The 24,264-nt window shown below is 44.8% G+C and overlaps 1 protein-coding gene across 20 annotated transcripts in view; it reads left to right on the top strand.

Annotated features, from left to right (window-relative positions):
* The window catches only part of THRB (thyroid hormone receptor beta), a 386,771-nt gene that overhangs the window by 347,774 nt on the left and 14,733 nt on the right, over window positions 1-24,264 (top strand). For all 20 annotated transcript variants that reach the window (XM_057738390.1, XM_057738387.1, XM_057738396.1 and 17 more), the window contains 4 exons: window positions 5,702-5,802; window positions 10,998-11,145; window positions 14,128-14,333; window positions 23,770-23,916. In XM_057738390.1, coding sequence (XP_057594373.1) covers window positions 5,702-5,802; window positions 10,998-11,145; window positions 14,128-14,333; window positions 23,770-23,916 — 602 coding nt within the window. The remainder of the gene's footprint in view (window positions 1-5,701; window positions 5,803-10,997; window positions 11,146-14,127; window positions 14,334-23,769; window positions 23,917-24,264) is intronic.

The raw sequence follows: 24,264 nt of genomic DNA, 5'->3' as shown, positions 1-24,264 counted from the left end.
TTGATATTAAGCTGCATGAGATGCTTGTATATTTTGGAGGTTAATCCTTTGTCCGTTGTTTCATAGGCAACTATTTTTTCCCATTCTGAAGGTTGCCTTCTAGTCTTCTTTATGGTTTCTTTCGCTGTGCAAAAGCTTTTAAGTTTCATGAGGTCCCATTTGTTTATTCTTGATTTTATTTCCATGATTCTAGGAGGTGGGTCAAAAAGGATGTTGCTTTGATGTATGTCATAGAGTGTTCTGCCTATGTTTTCCTCTAGGAGTTTTATAGTGTCTGGCCTTACATGTAGGTCTTTAATCCATTTGGTGTTTATTTTTGTGTATGGTGTTAGGAAGTGTTCTAATTTCATTCTTTTCCATGTTGCTGTCCAATTTTCCCAGCACCACTTATTGAAGAGGCTGTCTTTTTTCCATTGTATATTCGTGCCCCCTTTGTCAAAGATAAGGTGCCCATATGTGTTTGGACTTACCTCTGAGATGTAGCTTTTGTGACAACATGAATATATACATTCCAACTGCCTTTAAGAGGAGGTGCATGTTTTAATAATTGGATAACTTTGTTATTTAAAAGTTACTTTGTGTTTTATAAGTATGTGTTTCAATGCACACACAGCATATATGCACACACAGTCAAACGTACTCATCTGAGATTAGCACCAAAATGCTACCGTGGTTATCTCTGTGGTAGAAAGTTGATAGGTAAGCTTGTTTTTTGCTAAATTATGTCTTTCGATTTTTCTACAATAATTGTATTACTTGTGTGATATGTTATTCAAAAAATCTGGCCTTTCTTAGGAACTAGTAAGCACATTGTCTTTGATTCCTGCACTGACCACTGAAGACTACTGCTGAATGCTAGTTAGATCCAGAGTATTTCTGACCATTTTCACTAGGACTCTCCCGCCAATTCTACACACTTGATAACTAGTTGGTTCTCTGGACACATAGCCCTGTTGGCATTTTTATGTTGTTTGTTCTTATAGATTTCTTTACTCCTGAAACTGTACTTGGAATAAATCAATGGCTCATGAGTTTTCCTGTAGATTTTGGTAGTATTTCTCCTTAAATTTGAGCACCGTCAGCTACCAAGCAGACAGTGGCATACCACCTTGGAATCTGGGGTTTATGATCATGTAAAGAGGAGACCTAACCAGCAAGCAGGGACTCTTTTTGAGTGTAATGAATAGTGGTCTTTATAGCCCAAAGTAGACAGCTGAGCAAGTTGTATAGAATTCAGACTTCAGCGCTCCAGTCTCAGCGATGGCACCTTAACCAAACTGGCCTGGACGCAGTGATTTTCATTTCTCTGTTGTGGGACTGCAGTATCGCTCTTAAGCTCTCCTTAGCCCCATGTCACTCTAGTAAACCCAGTGATGAGAGTCATCAAAGAAAGCAGGACCGAGGGGCTTCCCTGGTGGCGCAGTGGTTAAGAATCCAGCTGCCAGTTCAGGGGACATGGGTTCAATCCCTGGTCCAGGAGGGTCCCACATGCCGTGGAGCATCTAAGCCCGTGTGCCACATCTACTGAGCCCACATTCCACAACTACTGAGCCCGCGTGCCTAGAGCCCATGCTCCACGACAAGAGAAGCCACCACAATGAAAGGCCCGCACACGTCAACAAAGAGTAGCCCCTGCTTGTCACAACTAGAGAAAGCCCACACCCAGCAACGAAGACCCAACGCAGCCAAAAATAAAGAAATAAAAATTTTCAAGAAAAGAAAGCAGGACCAAATCTAGTTGATTGGTGAGCATGCATGTCCCCAGATCACTAAGTCTTAGATGAGCTTGAATCTGGATGTCCTGGTCTTAATCCGAGTGGAATTTTGGGTTTGTTTGATTTTTTTAACTGAAGTTCAAACTTTCTAAGGTAGTTTTCATGAGGCTGGAAGTTTGGGCTCCTGTGTCTGCATTATCACCTCTCAGAAACCCTTGCCGAGATCGTCAGCCTTCTCAGGCACACCTCCAGACTTCAAGCCTACCCATCTGCACGGTCCGGATATAAGCCTCCTGCCTTGTGTTCTTCGCCTTTGGCTGACAGCAGCGATCTGGAGAAACTGTGATGCTGTCCATCGGAGGAAGCAGGTGCCAAACACTGGGATTTCAGCATGGACGATGAGATCCCTGCCCTCTAGCTGGAGCTGTAAAACCTATAGTGAACCAGAGATCACAATGTAAGGAGGAAAAATTCACAGGTTGTTATGCTGCCAATGATAAATAGGGTTACCACTGGGAAAACACAAGCAGGAATGGGAGCGCCCAACCTGGACTCCGGCTGGGGGTCGGGAGGAAGGCATCTCAAAGACTTTCCCCCTTGTGATTTGGACACAGCCCTGTCCCAGTACCGACCTCATAAATTCAGATGATCTATTATTGTCCGTTTCCCCCAAAACAGAGACCTGACCCCAGAATTAAAACTTACTTGTCTTTAGATCTTTGGCACGTTCCGCAGCACAGTCCCCCATACGTATGTTTGTCGAACGGAACCATCCTCTTTTCTATCCTCGTTTCTTTCTTTTTTAATAAGAGCTTTATTGAGACATATTTCATATAGTATAAAATTCATACATGTAAAGTGTCCAAAATATGTTCATATGAAACACTGGTTTTCCACTCAACAGTTTTCAGTATATTCACAAAGTTGTGCAGCCGTCAACACTACACACCTCCAGAATATTTTTCTTACCTTGAAAAGAAACTTTGTACCCTTTAGTGGTCATTCCTCATTCTCCCCTCCCTCCAGGCCTTGGCAGCCACAAATCTAATTTCCGTCTCTAGGAATTTGCCTATTCCAGATATTTCACAAACGGAAGTATCTAGTTTCTTGCACTGCATGTTTTCAAGGTTCATCTGTGTTGTACCATGTAACAGTACTTCTTGCCTTTTCCTGCCTGAATAATATTCCATTGTACAGAAGTACCACATTTTGTTTAGCCATTCATCATTTGATGCACATTTCAGTTGTTTTTTCCTTTTGATTATTATGAATAATGCGCTTTGAAGCTTCATATACAAGGTTTCGTGTGGATACATGTTTTCGGTTCTCTTGGGTATATACCGCGGAGTGGAATTGCTGGGTTATACCTCACTTTGTGCCTAACCTTTTGAGAAACTGCCAAACTGTTTTCCAAAGCACATTTTACATTCCTACCAGCAGTACATGAGTGTCCCGATTTCTCCGTATCCTCACTAACATTTGTTATTGTCTGTCATAGCGTAACCATCCTAGAGGGTGTTAAGTGGTATCTCAGTGTGCATTTGGTTTGCATTTCCTTGCAATGGTATTCAGCATCTTTTCCTGTGTTTTTCTTCACGTTCACCTTTTTTTCTCTCACTGAGAAATGACCAGGACTGGAAATACAGAACTCAATTGCTTACGCATATGCTTCCGAAAGGAAGAAACCATGTCTTATTTGTTTTTATATTATCAACACCAAGCACAGTGGTAGATGCTAAAATAAATGTCTTCTAAATTCATGAGCAGATGAATGATTGGATGAACACACAAATCTTTCCAGTCCCCTTTCTCTCTGCCCAAATCCCTCCCAGAATTCTCTTTTTTAAAATGTCTGGTGAGAATTTTGAAACCCTTGAGGTGAACTCAACAGATGACTCATGGTTTGCATGATGCAAAAGTAAACTAAGAAAAGCTGTGATATTTAAAAAGATAATCCTGGGCAGTACCAAATCTCACTTTGAACTCATTTATCTCCTTCCCAAAAGGGACATTTTTTTTCTTAAATAAAATCTGAGCATAGTAATTGTGTTCATTTCTTCTGTTTTCTTAATGGCTTTTTTTCTGAAAAGTAAGCCCTCGGTGACCTAGTTTAATGAAAGATCTATGAAAATGTTATGGAAAACTTACAGTAAGTCATCTGTCATTTCAACGTGGCTAATCTTATTTGAAACCACCAAGAGTTTCCTGAGTCAAAGGATTTCGTAAGGACCATGACCAAGAGAAAGAATGATTTTGTTTTCTCATCTTCTCCTTCTCTACATCCCAACCAGTCAGGCCTTGTTTTGATTTTTTGGTCTTATCTGAAGCTCTGTGCTTCTGTGGTAAACTGTTGATACCTATGAAACTGGACTTGTCCTTCTGAATCAGTTTCTTTCATGTACAAGGAAAGGAAAGAGGTAGGGACAGGTGGAAAGTGCACTGCTTCTGTTTGTGTTTTTAAACTTTAATTTCCTAGGTCAAGGAATTTAAACTAATAAGCTAATAGTGCACTAATAAAAAGAGTTATCATGGCTGGATTTTCTTTTTTTCTTAATAAACAGAACCTCTGTTATTTCACATACCCAGTGTTGTTAGGTTGTGTTATCATAATATCACATTTGAAGAACATTGTTTTTAAAGGTGGCCTTATTCATTCTACTTGAAGTTAACTGTCTATTTTCAGAAAAAGACCAACATAACATACCGGAAGGCTGGAAGTCAGGTGATCTGGGTTTTAGTCTCTGCTATTAATTTCTTTTTTTTTTTTTTTTTTTTTTTTTTGGCACACGGGCTTAGTTGCTCTGTGGCATGTGGGATCTTCCTGGAGCAGGGATCGAACCCGTGTCCTCTGCATTGGCAGGCGGATTCCCAACCACTGCGCCACCTAGGAAGCCCCTCTGCTGTTAATTTCTAGCACGAGCCTGAAGAAAGCCAAACCACTCGAGGCCTATTGACCTCAAAATTACCTGCTCTCCCAGGACCTTTCCAGCTATAACGTTTTCTGAATTTACTGCATGGTGCCTTGGTTCCAAAATGGATCAAGTTCCCTAAGAACAAGTTCAGAAATAATCCTTTTGAAAGAGACTGTGTTATCTAGAGCACCCCAGGTGTCTTGAATCCCGGCCTCTCTGGATGTCTCCATATAAGACCAGGCCCAGGGATTCTCAGTTCTAGATGTACATTAGAATCACCCAGAGAGAGAGCTTTTAGGAAATTCAATGCCTATGTTTCCACACCCTAAAACCATTGAAATAAGATTCTCTGGGTATTGGTTTCTCAGTTTCAGTATTTTTAAACAGTTGATTCTAAGATTCAGTATCTTTAAACAGGGTGAGTCTACGGTCTCATCAGGAATCTATTGTATTACAGTGTTAGGAAGAGTAAAAGTAACTGTTTCCCCAGCTCAGTAATCTAAGTTAGTGATTGGGGTATGAAAACGGGTACAAATCCTTTTGGGAGCAAATAACAGGTAGCTCTTGAAAGATCTTACATTTTCTTTTTTAATAATTACTGATAATGTTATTGATAACAAAAATAATAAATCCACTTATAAATAAATTAAAAAAAAAATCCCAGCTTCTCTGCCACATGCATTGGCTCCAAGAGCCACTGGGCCTGTTCCCACCTGCACAGCAAGAGTTAGCACACCTGTTTCTAAGGTATTCTGAAATCCTCGGCCTAATGTTAACTCTGTAAATGTGAGCTAAGATCCTAGAGAAATATAAGATACTGAGGAAGTGTATTAAGTCAGGGAAAGACTTTTAAAGTGTGTTCTTGTTCAGTGGTTTCTTTACCTTGTATGTTTAAAACTACATGATCACAAGATGTAAACTGTAAAGCAAAAATTGAGTTAAAATGTAGAAAACAATTCAGCCTCACCTCCTCATCCACCTTCCTCCTTGCCTCTCCTTCTCCTCCTCCTGGCTATGCTGTGTCTATAACATGATATTGTTTTCTCACATGCCTCTTTTTTCCCTCTTTCACAGGCTACATCCCCAGTTACTTAGACAAGGACGAGCTGTGTGTCGTGTGTGGTGACAAAGCCACTGGCTACCACTACCGCTGCATCACGTGTGAAGGCTGCAAGGTAACTGCCTTGGGGCTGGTGAGCCCAGAGCTCGGCCCACATCCAGCCCTTCCCAGGAGTCCTCCAGAATGCACCCTGAAGTTTAAGTTCAAATTAGAGCCAAATCCCAACATTCACGGCCTGTGCTCATCCTGGTGTCTGGTTGTCCTCTTCATTTTGTGGGGCATATTCAAGAACTGAATTTATTGTATTTCCAAATCAAAAATAACCAGATGAAGTTTTGTGGGAGTGTGAGGTCTGGTGTTTTAGACAGGGAGAAAATTGATAAAATGAAAATAAATTAATAAAAGTCTCCCTTTGAGGTTAAAAATGCATAGATTTTATAACACATCATCATCCCAAGAAATAACCATTTCTCCTCCTGTTTTACCTCCAGTGTTTAAGGAGAGAGAGTTCACTCCAACCACAAGCTGTTTGCCAGTGCAAATCTGAGTGAATGTGCTCACCTTTAAGGGTTCCATTAGGGAATATCTTTGAGGCTACTTAGGTTCAATTATGATCTGAAATTATCCTGATTGGCTTTTGGCACAGCCTGCAGTTAGTAAATTCTGGTCGTCTATCAGCTAATTACCTGCTCTCCAGACCCATCTTCAGGAGACACTTAACAAATGATCAACAGTCAGTTTACCTCCTGCAAGTGAACCTGAATTTGCCGACTTACATTTTCATTATCAAAATGAAGATGAGTTTCTGGTAAACATGTTTCAGTCCAATAGCCTCGCCTTAGAAAATAAAGTCCATTGTAAAGGTAAATAAAGCTTAACCCAGTACATTCAGCTCATGTTTTATAAAGCAGGTAGTAAGTCAGAGAAAAACTTTAATTTTTTGGTTGAATGTTTTATTTACCTTTTATATTTTAAACTACATTATCACAAGATATAAGTCCTAGAGCAAAAATCATATTAAAATTTACAGAACAAGTCAGTCTTCCCTCCTCCATCACCCACCTCACCCCCCTCCTCTCCTTCCCTTCCTTCAGCTACCCTCTTTTCTCCTAACCTTTGACCCTAAACCCCCAAAATCAACATGTTAGCTCAGTTTCATACTAATGTGTCTCATTTCCCTGGTGGAAGATTTTCCATGCAAACTCTCTACTTATTGTGCACGAAATTAGGAAACACATAGCCGGCTGAAGTGTTGAGATGATATATCCATTGGGAAAAGGTCATTTTTAAGGTCCCAGGGCAAGACTGTTTTTTGGAATGTGATGTGTTTCTGGAATGTGTTCTCATTCATCCAGACCCCTTTGATCTAGAATTTGTAACCTTTTAACAAAGATTGGGCTAAATGTTGCTATTACATCTATGAAAATAATGTCTTAAGGAGTTTAGTGGAATTAATTATAAATAAGTTGCAGCTGTTTATTAATTGAGAAACTTGCAGACTGTCTCTTGAAAGCCCAATTGGCTTGGTTTGAAAGTAATAAAACTGCATTACTTTAGATACTTTCTCTCATTCCAAAAGCTCAATAATTCAAATTTTTTTTCTAAATTAGCCCCAATTCATAAGGCTTTTACCTAACTGATTATGCAGCATTGAGATTCTCTCAAATCAGTTTTTAATGAGAAATTTTGAATTCTGGGAGAGACTCTAATGAAAATTCCATTTAATACTCAACTCCCAAAGTGACTCTAAAGACCAAATGTACCTTACAGAGGACTTAATGCTCATTAGCGCTTGACTTAAACAAAGGAGAACCAATCCTGTTAACCCATGACTCTGACTCACATATGTCTCCATGATGACCAAGAAATCCACTAGCCTCTTCTCCCAAGATCACAGGATATTTGGAGCCTGATTCAACCGAGGTTTACTTAAAAGAATAAATCATGTAGCAGAATGCTAGCTTTCTCTGCCAAGGTGCCTTTCTCTCAGATCAGAATCCTGTCTCTGGGATAGCTTGGATCATAAAATCGGAAAGCAAATGGGTGGTTACACAGATCATTTAATGTAAGGACAGAGTGTCTTGGAAAAAGACAAAAGAGGTGTTCAAATGAAACACAGTTTTGAAAAGTGGCCAGTGGGACTTCCCTGGTGGCACAGTGGTTAAGAATCCACCTACCAATGCAGGGGACATGAGTTTGAGCCCTGCTCCGGGAAGATCCCATATGCCGCAGAGCAACTAAGCCCGTGTGCCACAACTACAGAGCCCATGTGCCTAGAGCCCGTGCTCCACAACAAGAGAAGCCACCACACTGAGAAGCCTGCACACCGCAACAAAGAGTAGCCCCCGCTCACCATAACTAGAGAAACCCTGCACGCAGCAATGAAGACCCAACGCGGCCAATTAATTAATTAACTTTTCTTAAAAAGTGGCCAAAGATGAAAAAATTTGCCCTTCACATCTTGTTTATTCAAACCTGTAATTTACAAGTATTTCTACCCCATGCTGGTAGTGTGTAGAAGGAGAATCTTTTTTGCCTATTTTTGCCCTGAAGGCAATGGAAATCTTTTGGAAATGTTTTGTCTGTTGTGATGAGCCAGTTTTCATGCATCTTTTGCAGAAAGAATGTTGATATTGCCCACAATAAATCACTTTTTAAAGAAAGATTCTAAGCTTTTTTAACGGTTACGCAAATATTGAATTAGGAGAGTGACCGTTTCTTGTAGCACTGATTAGTGCATCATTTGGACCACTAAGAAACGGATCCAGTTCTTCTCAAAATGCAGAGAAATGTGTCTGATGTTGGTTTACAAAAGCAAAACCTCCACTCATCAACGAATCATCAATGAAAGGTATGTCCTTATTCAGTCCTTGGGACATCTCTTTCGTCAGCTCACCCTTAAAAAGATTTTCTATAAGTAAATATTTTTTATTCAAGTTCACTTCCAAAAATTTTTTGTCCCTTTTTTAAAATGAAGGGACCTACCATCTTTAACATTTACTCAAATGAAGTGATCCCTCATCATGTGGGAAAATATCCTTTTATCATAGCTTAGGGGAGGCCAATATCTTAAAAGGGATTTGGTCCATGAAGTGCCCAAGAAGAGCCAGCGAGATAAGCCACAGAAAAGATGGCACTAAGAGCGAAGCCTGCTACCTCAACTTTATTTTTTTTTTTTCAAAATAAGCCAAGTATAAGTTATTTCATTCATTCTTCTAAAAGTTCACAGAGTAGCCTTTTTGGAGAAATGGACATTATCTCTGCATCTGGTATATCACCTCTTTCCCACCCTCTTGTTGTCTGACTCCTCAGTAAGCTCCCACCCCCCCGCCCCAGCACACAAGCCAAAGTGTTGGGGGAGAAAAGGTCTCCCAACTCCAGAGTAACGATTTCCCATCTTCAGCGCAGCAATCAACATGCTCACTGGAGGCCCCGCACCTTGGTGTTGCCATCTCTAGGGAAACTTTGCCTCTTCCAGAAGGAGGATGCTAGCCGGTCCCCCCTCCTCCCTGTCTGCGACATATGTCTTGCTAGAATCTCTGAGTTTTTTCTGCCTTTCAATCAAGAGTAACCCTTGAAGGGTGGATTGGAGTCAGGGGGATGGGGAGGGAGGAGGGAGGGAAGCTTGTTTTTCACTCTGTGCAGGTCCTGACATCCAGGCTTTGGCAGGATTGCCCACCTTGGACACCTGGGAAGCACATGTCAGCAGCTGCCCCGTGTGTACTTTAGGGAATCTTATGACAGTTCATCAGTGTCATTCAAACTAATGGACTCAGTGTTCAAGGATGCCAAGCCCACTATAATATGACAGTTCTTCTGTTAAGACTTGAGCAATAGCAATGATCGGGGATTTGCACACATGCCCCAAAACTAAGCCCCTGAGTTTCAGTTACTGCTGTCATTTGTCCATTTTATTCTGCTTTGCCCAATGTAAAATCCTACCTTGGACCTTTTCATTACAGGGAAGAGCTCCTGTGTCTGAGTGAGGAAGATGCAAGTGGTCTATGTACATAGTCAAAGCAAGGGCAAGTTAAACAGGATAAGTACAATTTGGGCTTAATCTAGATCAGCTGGCATTTCAGTCCCACAATTTATGCAGCTAAGTTGGAGGTCCCTTTAAGCTTTAGTAGACAACACCCCTCAAAATTTGTGCCTTGCTATTCTACTAAAACATAAAACAATGTGGTTATTTTGAGGGGTGGATGAGAGGGGACTGTTTATAATATGTTCATCTAAAACATTTAGATAGTACAGTAAAATTGGCTTCAGTTTACATCATATAAGCAGTTAAGTAAATAAGATTTGGCATCCAACTCCTGGGTTCCAGGCTGAGTTCCAGCATGTACTTGCCATGTGATTTGGGGCAAGTGACTTAACCCTCTCTGAGGCTTAGTTTTTTAATCCCCACGGTGAAGATGTTAAGAGTACTGACCTCAGAAGGTTGTGGGAGAGACAGAGGCCATGGCACTTGTCTGCAGCACTTTGCAATGCGCCCCTCACAATAAGTGCTTTCTGCCATTAAAATTCCTACCAGACTTGAGTATCATGTCCAGAAAGGTTCTCATATGACACAGCCTTGAGGATGTTTTGTAAGTCACCAAAGCCTGACACTGCATCCTACCCTCAGGTGGTCCTCTCCCATGCCTTGAGAGAGGAAGAAACATTGAACTTTAGGGTGTATGTCTACAGACACTGGAGAAAAGGGGTGCTAGGAAAGGAAAACTCCAAGGCCATAAGCTATGGGAAAAATTTGGTAAAGAACTTGGAATTTTCTCCTCCCCAAGGACTGTTGTTTCAAGGGCTATCTGAGCTTGATCATGGCCATCACAAGAGTAAAAAACCAGAATTAAACTAAATCATTAAAGGCAAGTAACGCATCCATTTAAATACTAAATGATTAAATTATTGGTTAATAAAGCATCACAAGTATCCAGCTCTTTTATTCTCCAGTATAAAGTGGAGCAAACCTCTTCAGAGCTTAATGGAGCAACACAATTATAGCATTCTACAAAATGAAATTATTTATATGACAATGTTTAGAAAACATAAACATGAACACGAAATTTTCCCATTAGCCTTGAGTAAATGCCAGAAAGATAAGACTCTATAGCCTCTGACATCTCCCACAGATTTAGAATTCTTTAGATTCACTTTGGGCCAACTGCCCTACATTTGATGAGGCGGAGCTATGGGCCCATACACAGGTAAGGTCCAAAACCATCCATCACAGTTAGGAAGACACAAAATGCTGGAGTCATTTATTTCTAGAACGTATGAAATGGTTGTCTTGGGTCTTTGTTTTTCATGTAGGGTTTCTTTAGAAGAACCATTCAGAAAAATCTCCATCCATCCTATTCCTGTAAATATGAAGGAAAATGTGTCATAGACAAAGTTACAAGAAATCAGTGCCAGGAATGTCGCTTTAAAAAATGCATCTACGTTGGCATGGCAACAGATTGTAAGTAACCTTCTTCCTTTGCTTCATATTCAAGGAGTGTTGACTGGGGAAAGGGTTGGCTCAAGGAGATCGACCAGCAGGAAAGAAAGCAGAAACCCATGTGGACAGAGGGAGAGCACCCAGTATCCTCAGGAACCCTCACTCCCAGCCATGGCTGGGTGGTTTCCATCGTACCCTCCCCATCAACTCCTGACTCCCAAGGCATCGGGAGATGGGTGAGGGACAGAGATTAAATTGTCCCCATCGTGGCTGCAGGGCAGTCAGCAATGCTCTGTTTGCACAGAGGTTACAGATGGGAGGTCTTGTCCATCCACCTTGATAAGGTGTAATTTTCCACATAACATTCATGTGAGAAATACAAGGACTAGTATTTTTTCAAAAGCGGAGACAGGAATTTATTTTGTGGACATTTTTGGAGTTGGGGCACTGGCAGAAAACATCGTGTTCAGAAATTTCTAAAGAATGTGAACTTGAGTGCTGTTGCATGACTCATTCTGCAGTTGGTTTTTTTGTTATATTTTTAGCCATAAAAACATTCCAAGCTGAAGTCATCCTACCCAGTTTTCAGAGTGCCACAGCATATGGCGGTGAGATTAGCCGTTGGAGTCTCTTCTCCCCACACTGTGCAAGGGATTTACACCAGCCACTTTAATTAATCTAATCATGAAATAAGAATTGTGTCATTCAGAATAGGTGGCCTCCCTTTTGCCAGGCATCAGGGTTACTGGTTTCTACTGGCATAAATTTTTTGCATCAATGAAGGATTCCAACTTTTAGTTTTTCAAGTAAAAGAAGGAAAAGAAACAAAGGAAGGAAAAAAGAATGCAATGAGAATTTTTCCTCGTGAAGAGGAAATAGTCACAGCTACATTTATGTGATAAACAGAGTTCTCTCAGCTAGAACAACAAGAACAAAAAATCTCTGGAACATCCTGGCTTGCCCATTAAAGAAGACAGAAAGAGGAATCTTTAGAGAAAATAAATAAATAAAAGGAAGGTTGTGTCAGGGTGTTAAGCTGGAAACCCTGGGTTAATCCCCACCTCGGGCTGAGTTCTTTGTCTTGATCTTTGAAAGACTTTAGTGGTCGCCAGCAAAATGCCTGCTAAGGTTCTATGGAGATAAGTGACCTGCTGAATGTCCATTGCATTGTTTTACCACGAAGTTAAAGATACGAATGTTGATGAGGTTTAAAAACTCAGTGTTGATTTTTACTGGGTGCAACTGTGAATGCACCTTGCTTGCTTGTGAAGCAATACAAGAGCTCAGGTTTTATAATCAGAAAAACTGTTGGAGTCCCAGCCTGCCACTTACCAGCTGTGTGCCCATCGAACTTAACCTCAGATTTCCCTTGTGTGAAGGTATCACCAGCCTCACAGGTGGTTTTCAGGACTACATTAGATAATGCACCATCCAATGCCACGGTCCCTGGCACCAGGGAAGTTTGGGGAGTGGGGTTCTGCGTATAGTTCATTCCTCTTCTGTTTAACGAGTGAGCCACGATGACGTCACAGGGCTGACCCATCCTGCCCACATGTCTAAGTGCTCCCCTGACTCTGATGAACCGATCACATCTCCACGACTGGGGTTTCGTTCTTCCGTTTGCAGATTCTCCAGCACCTTTGGTTCTCTTCCTTTGCTACGTTTGCATTTTTTCCTTTGTCGACCAGGTCACAGCTTCCTCAAGAAATGGCCCTAGGACAGTGATGTTGTAGGACTGCAGTCAGGGGTCCTGGGTCTTGCCTTGGCTCTGCCGTGAACTTGCTGTGTGACTTTAGGGAAGTCATGATCTCCTTCCTCCTCTGTGAAGGAGGGAGTTGGACTAGATAAGAGTTGAGGTCCCTCCAGTGGTAAAGCACTACAACTCTGTAGTACAAAACCTGAGTCTTTCCATGCCACTGAGAGCTACTGAGAGTCTGGTGAGATGGTTTTGTTTTGGAAATTAACCACAGAAATATAGGTTTCTTGTTACCTGCCCTTATTTCCCTTTTGCATGAATGATAAAAGTCATGGCTCTATTTCCCGAGCCTGTGTAGTACATTATCACACTAATACCCTGCAAAGTAAGTATTATTGATCTGATTTTTTTAAGATCTTTTTGATGTGGACCATTTTTTAAAGTCTTTATTGAATTCGTTACAATCCTGCTTCTATTTTATGTTTTGGTTTTTTGGCCGCAAGGCATGTGGGGTCTTAGCTCCCTGACCAGGGATCAAACCTGCACCCGGTGCATTGGAAGGCAAAGTCTTAACCACTGGACCCCCAAGGAACTCCCTTGATCCGATTTTATTTGGGAAGAAATAAAAGCTCAGAGAGCCTCAGTAACCTGCCCGAGGTCACACAGCTAGAATGTGGTAGTACCAGGGTTCAAACCCAAGTCTTTCTAGCTTCCAAAGCCTGAACTCTTTAATCACCTTTGAGAAGTGACAAGGTAGAGAGAAATGCAGTGAGCACCTGTGAGGCCTGAACTAGGCTCAGCCACACTCCAATCAGCCTTCAGGAAACAAATGAAGTTAGACTCCTTTTTCCTCTGGGGAAGGGATTGCCAGCTTCTGTTTACTGCTCCAGAACTTTTTTAACCTGAAGTTCTTCTTACCAAGAGCCACTGGGGGGGAGGGGGGCGGGGAGGAACAGAAACCCTAAGAGTGAATTCAGGTGATTAGCTAGATAGACCCACCTGCGAACCTATAGGTAGGATGGGCTTTACCTGGCTCGGCCTCATTTTTATTTAGGGCCCCCTCTGTGAGGATGAGATGCCCAATGTCCAAGGCACCCCCCCCCCCGCGCCCCCATCTTTGTTTTAGAAAGCTGGCTAGGCATTGCGGGATTGGATCTGGGGCTCATGGTGGACGATGGCTCGTCCTTGGAGAAATGGTCGAGGGTGACCCCAGCAGACCCCCTGAGCCAGCCGTGCACCTGCCCGAGACCCCATGGGTCTGCCAGGTGTCTGGGGAGTGTCTGTTCTGTGTCCCTCTCTACCCCTAGTGGTCCTGGACGACAGCAAGCGTCTGGCCAAAAGGAAGCTGATCGAGGAGAACCGGGAGAAGAGGCGGCGGGAGGAGCTGCAGAGGTCCATCGGGCACAAGCCGGAGCCCACCGACCAGGAGTGGGAGCTCATCAAGACGGTCACCGAGGCCCACGTGGCCACCAACGCCCAAGGCAGCCACTGGAAGCAGAAGCGGAAGTTCCTGGTAAGGCCCCACCCCTCCGTTTCCACTTCCGCGCGGTCCTCAGAAATCGGGATGCTAGTGTCCTCGCAGCATCTTATTGATGGGAGTAAAGTACAGATCCAGCCTTCTCATGCTTGTGAGTCACTGAATTCTAATGCCATTGTCTCTTTGCTTTTGCTGTAAGGGCAGCCCTGGATCAACTATTTAGCAAAATTCTTTACCTGCCACCTTTCCCTTTTTATACCCATTTCTTCCCTCAGATGCCCATTTGTATATATACTTAGTCCCCTAAATTCACGCCAAAATATCCCCTTTAGAATCACCCCTAGAACGAAGTGACGCATATCTCAGATGTCTTTTTATGTCAGTAGAGGTCAAAATGTTGAGTTTAAAATAAATGATCTCAGGTCCAGGAGGACAGTGGGAAAGGGGAGAAGGGATGGGGGAGGGGCGCATACGGAAAAACAGGCCATTCCAGACCCTTGGGATAGCGATGTTTTTGTAAAAGCTAACCATTGTGAAAGTCCTTCCTTCCATTTCTTCTTTGGACTTCACCACGCTTTGGGGTAGGTAGGCTGGAATCACTATCCCCGTTTTACAGGTCTACAAACCAAGCCTTCAGTGTCTCTCCTAAAGATCACCTGCCAGAAAGTGGCTGGTCCAGGCCCAAAGGCCAACTCAGCTCTTTTGTCCCACGTCCCCAGATGGACTAGCCTTCCCTCCACCCGCTGGTGTTTGGCCGTCTCGGAGACTGACCCAGCTCTTAGTTTGTGACATGAAGCTTTATGGGGGCCTCACTCAGCCCCAGCATCAGATATGCTGTGGGTATATACGTATCTCCCCGGTAGGTCAGGGCACCTCCTCATCTGAACAAGGAGACATAGTGCTATCATTGTCTTCATACCTCAGCATCACCGTTATAACGGGTTAGCTTTTTGTTTTGTGTTTCATGGAACCGGTATAACAACAACCTTAAAGGAAATTTTTGGAAAGAAAAAGTTTACCCATAATCCACCTGCCATCCAACAGTTACCTTCAATGTCATTAACAAGCAGGTTCTAACACACTTGGTTGACGGCCGCCACGAGCAGTTAAGTTAGGAGGCAGGTGGACGGCCCCGGCCGAGGTACCGGTGTACGTGCTTTCCATATGTTAACTCCCTACCTCAGCCAACCTATGTAGGTAGATGGGGTTCATATCTCCATTTTACAGAAGAGCAAACAGAGACAGAGAAGTTGACATTTTTCCACGCTCCCCCAGCTCGTAAGCAGTGGTGATGGATGCAGCCCAGCTCCAGGATCCATGCTTTTAACCACCAGACTGTGCAGCTTGGCTACCTGCACAAACCCAAAGAGCCTTGGAAAGACACAACATCTTTGGAGGGCAGCCTCCTAGTGCCTTGATCTTGTATCCTCAGCCCTGCCCTGGTTTATCTACCAGGAGTTAGAAAACAGTGATTCTGGGTAAAGATCAATGCTAATTAGGTATAGTTGGGGCATAGAGTCCTATCTAACCCCACACCTAAATCTTTCTTCTCCCCGAATGTGTCAGCCATAAATCAACATTGTGGAAACCACGTCCAGCCTTATTTCATAGTAGTGACCAAGCTGAATTCCAAGTAAGGTAGAGGATTTGGGACACAGCCTGGACTTCTAGGGAATTTTATATTGATACTTGGGTTTTCTTTACTCCCAAAAGAGAATCAGTTTCAGTTGTCACTCACTAAGCTGCTTCTTTCTAGACTCTAAAGATTTGTTCTTTTATTTAAAAAAAAATTGATTGAGTAGCTACTACATGCCAGGAAGTGGTAAAACTCAGCCTTCTTCCAGTGCAGGGAGACAGACAGTGAGGGCCAAACAAGATAAATGCAGGTGGTGGTAAGTGCAGTAAGGAAATAAACAATCTGATTGATGGAGCGATTGGAAGATTGGAAGTGGGGAGTGGTGGGGAGACCTCACTTCTCTGAACAGCGTTGTCAGAAAAGGTCTCTCTGAGAAGGTAACATTTGAGCTGCACCTGAAAGCTGAGAAATCAACTCTTGGGCACAGTAGGATCAGCCCTCTGCATGCCTGGTGGTCTTTTCAGCCAAGATAGCACAATTTCTAGTAATTAGAACCAGCCAGGTTGGCACTTTTAACTCAAAGGCTCCTAAGGGTTTTCACCAGTCCGATCATCCATAAAAAGGACAAAGGAAGGTGTTGCACAGAATGATTTGCCAGTAGCTTTTTCCTAGGGCCATAAGGTTACCCAGGCACGAGAGGTTTTCCTTCTGGAAGCTGACATTTACAGAGCCACTTTTTTACCCACCAATCTCCCCACCTGCCACAGAGCTGACATGGAATGTATATTTTATAGATCCTTGATCTGTTCAAGGAATTGTCCTTCTTGGTCTAAATGCAAAGAACTGCTTCTCCAGAGCATTTTTCCTAGAGGAGACAGAAGGCCTCCATCATCCCATCTGTCTCTACAGTGAACTTTGTTTCTATCAGCCAACCCCCTTCTGTGCCTGGGCCACCCCTGTGTCTCCTTGGGGGAGGGACCGTGTTCCATTCAACATTGTCACTTCAGTGTCTGTTGTGTGTGGTTGAAAATTGCAGTAGCTTTTCTTCAAGGTGACTGCCAATGAATTCTTTCCTCCCTGTCCTCACGGGCCATTCTCTCCCATGGAGTGAGGAGCCTAGTCCTCTCTCCCCTTGAATCTGGACTGGGCTGTGAGTGCTTGAAGCAATGGATTTGGGCAGAGTGACTTCTAAGGCTGACTCATAAGAAGCCTTGCAGTTCCCAGTTGGTTATCTTGGAGAGGGATGCCACCTGGTCTCTCTGAGGGAAGCCAACTGCCATGTAAAGAAGTCTAACTCTCTTGAGACCTCCATGCTGTGAGGAAGCCCAAGCCAGCCATGTGGAGAGACTCCCAACCAGCCCAGGCACCAGAAATGTGAGTAGGAAAGCCGGCAGGTGACACCAGCCTCTGCTGCCCGAGTGAGAACCACCCAGCTGAACCCATCAATCCCCAGAACTCGGAGAGAGAGTGAAAACTTGTTGTTTTAAGCCACTAAGTGTTGGAGGAGTTTGTTATACTGCAGTAGGTAACCAGAACAGAACTCAATAAATATCTGTGAAAGGACCACCCTGTTCCAGGGGCCCGTCCTCAGAGACAGCACAGCTAAGACCTGCGTCTCAGCCACTTGACACATTTACACACACACCCTGCAGCAGGGTGACTCTGACTTCCTGCTTTGCTGATAGTATCCACGTCCTGAACTGGCTCCTGCACTGGAGGACTGGCATCTCCTCTGTGGCTGGTACCACTTTTTTTACTTATAACACCGCGATGATTTATTTTTATGTGATGATGGCCCATCTTGTTCTGAAAAAGAATTTGAGATCCGTTATGTTGCTAATAGCGTAGCAGTGTCATAAGGGCTTAAAAAGTACATGTTGTCATAAAAGCTAGAAGTATTCATTTATCTGGAATGGACACATAACTTACTCCCCAAAAGGAGCTTCTTCATTGTTTTTCATCCTAAGACTAGGACTCCAGTCATAAATAGAGATTGGTGGTTTGAGCTGGATTTCAAATCAATGTGCCTGTGAAAATAAGAGACATTGGCAAGGAAGGAACTTTTGCAAAAGGCATGCAGATTTTCACTGTAATTCTAAAGCCACTCTTTAAAACATACTTCCAAAAGCATTTAAGTCATTCTCCAATCCACTCAAATCTCTGATGGTGCAGAAGTGCCAGTTCTTGTGTGATGACAGGAATGGTGAGAAGTAAATGTGGACTGAGATGGGACAAGAAGTGTGTGGTGCAGAGCAAGGACAGCAGAGTCTCTCCATCAAGGCGGCTCACATCTGCACTCCCAGATGTGGAGTAAGCCCTGTACCAGCAACAATGTTGCCTGTTGAACACTGTGTTATTTTTACCAACCAGGGTTCTTGGCCTCCATAATCAATGGAAATTGATAAGCAGGCAGGCGAGGAATTCAGGCAAGGCTTTATTGGGGCCCCTGCTGCAGCAGGGCAGAGGAGCAAGAACAAGTAACAGGTTCCCTTGCTTGTTGGCTCCCCAAAGTGGGGGTGAGCTGGTCCCTTATATGGGGTGAGGGTAGCGGTGTGTCCAGGGGTCGGGCCAGACGGGTGGCTTAGGTGGTCTGCCCACTCCTTTGGTGGTGTGGAGTATGGGGGGCATGGCCAGTACCCTGTTTTTGCCCCCAATCCCCTGCTTTTGCTCCCAGCTTTTCAGAAGTGGCATTTGGGCTTTTTTGGTCTTTTCTTGCGTCTTGTTGTCCATAATGTGCCCCACTGTGCATCCATGCAGTTATTGCAGTTTCTCTGTATTTTGTTGCTCGAGGAGGTGTTTGTCCAGGTGCAAGCACTGCAGCAAAGGGTCCCAGGTCCCCGCCTGTCTCATTATTACTCTGCTCCCTTAGCTCACATGCAAAGGTACATGGTTTTGGGTGGGGTTTCCACCAGGTATAAAATGTGATCATCAGAACCAGGGCGGGCCTGCCCCACTTTTCCCCTGGCAGAGCTACTGTCTGATATCACACATTCTCAATGGGAACAGCCTCAGAAAAGGGGCATGAGCAGAAGGGTGACGCAGGATGGGTGATTTGGCCACGTGTGGTCATAAGACAAGTGCAATCAAGCCAGGAAGGCTTCTCGCACCCAAAATGATTATAATTACATCAGAAGATGGCAGCATAGTCCAGTGGTTATGTGTGTAGAAATTAGAACCAGACAGCCTGAGTTCATTGCTTGCCTCTGTTGTTTTTTAATTACGTGATGTTGGGTAAGTTAATTCCTGTCTCTGAGGCTCAGTTGCCTTTACGCCCTTATCAATGGTATGAGGGTAATAGACATAAGTGCTCGGCGTGTCATTAACAGCCTCATACTGGGTGCCTGTGTACATCCTCCCTGCGCCACCACCCTCATCATCCTGTCCCTGCTCCTCCCAGCAAAGGGCCCAAGGCCCAGGGACCTTTCATCACCATTTGTCCGCCATCACAAAGGTGCAGGGCAACACCCTGTGATCGATCATTCAGGGAAAGAGAAGAGTCCCGTCTGGCCCCATCCCCTCTGCGTGTGCCACAGACCCAAGCCAGGAAGCTCTCAGCTCTGAGACAGCCACTTGCAAAGAGGTCGACTGGTAGCATTTCCTACTCACCTTGAACAATTCTGATGCAACAGTCAAAGCAGAAAGCCCCAGTTCGTCTCGACTTGTGTCACACCAGCCACCTCTAGTGTTGAGCTGCAGTTGAAGCCCGCACCTGCACACACCCCTGAATCTCTCTTTCTGTATGTCTCCCTCCCCGCCCCCTCCACTGCCCCAGAGGAGACATGCCGGATTCCTTATTGACCTTCACCCCACCTCCAGTCCATCAGACGCCCCTGCCCTGGGCTCCCTACATATGTCTCCAAGTCCCACTCTTCTCCATCTCTGCTGCCCCCTCCACCACTCTGTGGTCCAGCCCATTTCATCCCCTGCCCAAAGCACTGCTGCTGTTCTCGCACCTCTTCCTTTGGCTCCCACATCCCCTCTCTACATGGTGACCATAAATCTCGTCCTGCTGCTCTCGTTTAAAGCCCTTCAGTGGCGCCCCACTGCATTTAACACTTGCCCATCTCCCCTCCATGGCCCTAAGGCCCACCGTGATGGGACCCTTGCCTGTCTTCCATCCTTTATCTCTTGCCATCTCTGGGCCTAACCACACGGGCCCCCTTCTGACCTTGGGACATTGCACTGGGTTTGCCCTCTGCCTTAAATGTCCTCTGCATCTATGGAAGGCCGCCTTCTTGACATTCTGCAAGTTGACGCTCACACATCACTTCTCAAAGGGGCCTGGCCGACCACCCTACCTCCTGAGTCCTATGTATTATTAGGCCACCTCCAGTCTTGTCACAAGCTAAAATTCTTCCATGAGAATATTCTTTTCATTTATTGTCTGTCTTCCTTCACTGTATGACGTTCCTCGAGGGCACATTGCTCGTTGCTGTAACCTCAGCATCTAGAATAAGGCCTGACCCCATAGTAATGCTCAATAAATATTGGCTGAGTACATGTATAAACATAGCTTTATTCACTCCCTCAGTCCTCCACCATTTGGTCCAGTGCCTTCTACAGAGTAGACAGAGATACTCGAGGCATATTCCCCTACCTTGAGAGGTTCGTATCTTAGATGTGTACCTGTATAACAACAATAAAAGTAATAGTCCTAAGTGCCTAGATGCCAGATGAGTGGTTACATGGGCCACCATGTGTGTTCAGGTGAGGTAGACATCATTTCCTGCTGGGGCCATCTGGGAGGGCTTCAAGGAGAAGTTAGAATTGGAAGTGGGTGAGACTTGGAATTGGTAGAGATGAGACAGAAATGAGGACTTTGAAGAAAGCAAAAGTCTGGAGGGAGGGCAGCCCCGAGATGGAAAAGCGCAAGACAAGTCAGGGAGGAGACCGGAAGAGCTGGGAGGGGCTTGCTCCAGAGGTCCATTAGGGACCCCCACCCCACCCCCACCCCCACCCCTGTGAGCAGCTCAGACAGTTTGATCCACAGAGGCAGAAAGCAGGCTTCCCCACAGTCCCCACTGGTGAGCCTGCAAGCCGGGGACCTATCCTCAGCCTCTGAATTGGACCTCGTGTGCAAAAACACACAGACGTGTATACAAGCAAATGTGTTCAGGAAGTGGACTACATGCTACTAGCTGTAAGAAGATATCCAGTAGATCCAATTGTGCCAGATATTTATACTCTGTTTTTAACATCTCTCATATATTTTAGCAAATAATGTGTTGTCCTTATGGGTAAAAAATCTTCAGGGAAGTCACAAACAGGCTCAACTTTAATTTCTTATTCCTAATGTGTTAACTTGGTCAACTCATATATATGTTTTTTTCTAGTATCCAAGACCTATTATGGATATAAAGCTTAGTAATACAATAGAAGGCTTTTATTTTGTATGTGGTTTTACTTCTAGCAGTTGTATCTTCCATTAAATGCCCAAAGGCTGAAAAGTAAATTTTTTTTCCTACTCTGATATTTATCAACAGGAAAGCTTGTGAGGTTGTTACATGTGGGCATTTAATTTTGGTTAAAATTGTCATATTTCCTTGTATACTTTCCCTCCTATTTTTCAAATCTTTGGCGGTATCACAGACTCACAGATTGAATGGAAATTCTTAGCATCAGTAGGAAGCCACTGACCTTTCAAAAGACACTGAAGACCATTCAGTACAATCAGATTGGATCTATCAATGTTCAGTGAGAAGATGTTTGGATTCAACCAGGCCAAAACTGTTATTAAAATATTTTCATCTTATTTTTATTTCTTAAAAAGTTCACCCTACATATATGTGGGTGTGTATACAACTCCCTACCTTTTTAATGTGTGATCATGTTCCTTTTATCAGTTGATCTTCATAAGAGAGTTGTAGACACGCAGGTGAGCGGGGCCACATTTTGGGGTGGCAGGGATTAGAAGGACCAGCAAGGAGGTCTCAAGGATGCCAGAAGCAGCAGTGCCCAAACTTCACTGTGCATCAGAATCACGCCCAGACTTTCTGGATGTACCTTTTCCCTTAGCTTAGTCTATGTGAGAAAGACAGAGAGAGGGAGAGAGAGGGAGAGGAGCTGCACATGTGGTTATTCCATCAATTCTGTCTGCATCTGGAGAACCAGTAGCCTTCCTGGGCCTGCCATGCCGGCAGTTGCCCCCAGACATCGTCATTGATTATGAAACAAGACACAAACCAGCTTTCTTTCCCATCCACTCACTGCCCCCAAAACAAACAATAAAGAAGTAAGAGAAAATAAACAGAAGAGCTCCTGGATAATCCCCAAAAGGTCAGTGCTGCCAGAGTTTGTTATGTAATAAATTAAAAAATCCTCCCCCAGGCTGTACCCACAACTCTGGCCACACCTCGGAGCGCCTGGGCCGCTCCTGTTGACCCCTGTTGCCCTGGCAACAGGAGAGTGAAAGAAGCATCCTCTCTTTTCCTCGGGCTGAGCAGTAACAGGGGAGATGGCAGAAGGAAAATGGGCAGCGGATTCCTCTGACACGTTCACTTTTAGCCCAGTGGTTCACAAAGTGCGGGCTCAGACCAGCAGCATCGGCGCCCTGGGAAGTGGTTGGAAACACAGATTCTCCAACAGAGAACCACGAAATCGGAAAGTCTGGGGTGGTTCTGAGGCACAGCAAAGTCTGGGGACCGTGGAGGCAGGCCGCAGCCTTGTCACCTGCGGTGCCCTCACCAGCTGCTCTGCGGTGAGGGGTCAGCCTTGCTCCACCAGCTCACAGAGCCCGTATGTACCCCTTGCCCTCTCTGCCCACCTTCCCATGCCTCCCACCCTGGCTGCCTCATTCCTGCCTGTCCGCTGTGACTCTAGGCAAAGAGGGCCACCATCAGGACAGATCCATCTGTGTCAGATCCTCTGATCCCATCACAACTTCCAGGAAGAACTGGGAATCAGTTCTAGCCTCAGGGGACTGTCCTTAACCTCCCAGTGTGCTCCTTTGCTCCCCTGCCTGTCGGGGATTGGGTGAGGACCGCCTCAGGTGGTCATTTTCATCACGGGGACCAGAAGGGGCGACCGGGAGGACTGTTCCTGGCAGGGAGCACTGGTGACAGCACGAGATACGTGGAGAGGCCACTGCTGGCAGTCACTGGACACCAGGCCGAGGAGCTAGAAGGCCCCAGTGGACGTGGGGGCTTGGCGTGAACACCGCACCTGGGGGCTTGCTCACGTGATGCTTCTGCACCAGTAGGTCTGGAGAGGGGGCTGGGAGTCCGCATCTCCAACAAGTCTCCAGATGACACCCAAGCTGCTGACACCCACCCTTTGAACAGCAAGGTGATGGATGGTTGCGAATCTCCACTCTGCCCTCACGTTTGCCCAGTGTACACAGCCCGGTCCCTGGAGGCGACCCAGAGCAGAGAGCTTCCCCCAGCGTGCGGAGGCCTCCTCCAGCTGGCATCTGGAGGGCAGACCGGAACTTCAAGCCAAGCAAAAGGCATCAAAAGCAAGCGTGAAGGCCCAGAGGGCTCTTTGCCAGGACGCCCCATCCCTGCCCACGCTGTGCCCACCTCCCACAGAAAGACACCCTCCAGAGCGTGGCATGCTCTGAAAATGGCACCAGAATGCAGGTCACCTTTGTGCACTCAGAAGCAGAACCCAAATTCCTGTTGTTCCTCCCTCTCTCCCTCTTTCTCTCTCTCTCACGTTCTCTGTCTTTCTGCAGCAACAATCCTATGACCGCGATCACTGGGGGCCTTTGAAAGCAATGGCCAAGACATGCATCTTTTCTCAGAGAACTAAGGGACAGGAAAACTGTAGGGTCTATTAATAAAAGATGGGGAAACTGTACAGTATGTCAGTTCAGAAGAGATTTTCTGCCACGTGAGAGCCGTGATCGATGATCCCTTCAGCATCTTCATTTAAATGTCCCTTGTCTGTCCTCCTCAGCCAGAAGACATTGGACAAGCACCAATAGTAAACGCCCCAGAAGGTGGAAAGGTCGACTTGGAAGCCTTCAGCCATTTTACAAAAATCATCACACCAGCAATTACCAGAGTGGTGGATTTTGCCAAAAAGTTGCCTATGTTTTGTGAGGTGAGGAGATTGCTTTTCCTTCTTCATTCTTTTTCATTATAGTCCCATCGATTTCCGGGAATACTGAGTATGACATGTAACTTAATACTAATTAGTAGGTGCTTAGTCATATGAAAGCCATGGCAGCACAAAGTGAAAATGCAGTTTCGTGCGTTTCCCCACCTTCTCTATTCAGTCATCATCCATTAGCTTGTCCGCATGAGGTCGATGAAAAGCCTCTCCACCTGCCCGGCTCCAGGTGCAGGAAACACAACAGCCATACCTCCATCAGTCAGCACTTGTGATGTCCTGGTTGCCATGCCCAAGTTTGTCATGTTAAATCCAGTCCTGCTGACAGATCAATAGCTT

This window comes from Hippopotamus amphibius, chromosome 6 (assembly GCF_030028045.1).
Source record: "Hippopotamus amphibius kiboko isolate mHipAmp2 chromosome 6, mHipAmp2.hap2, whole genome shotgun sequence".
Classification (NCBI taxonomy): domain Eukaryota; kingdom Metazoa; phylum Chordata; class Mammalia; order Artiodactyla; family Hippopotamidae; genus Hippopotamus; species Hippopotamus amphibius.
This window is presented reverse-complemented; position numbering and strand designations above follow the sequence as displayed.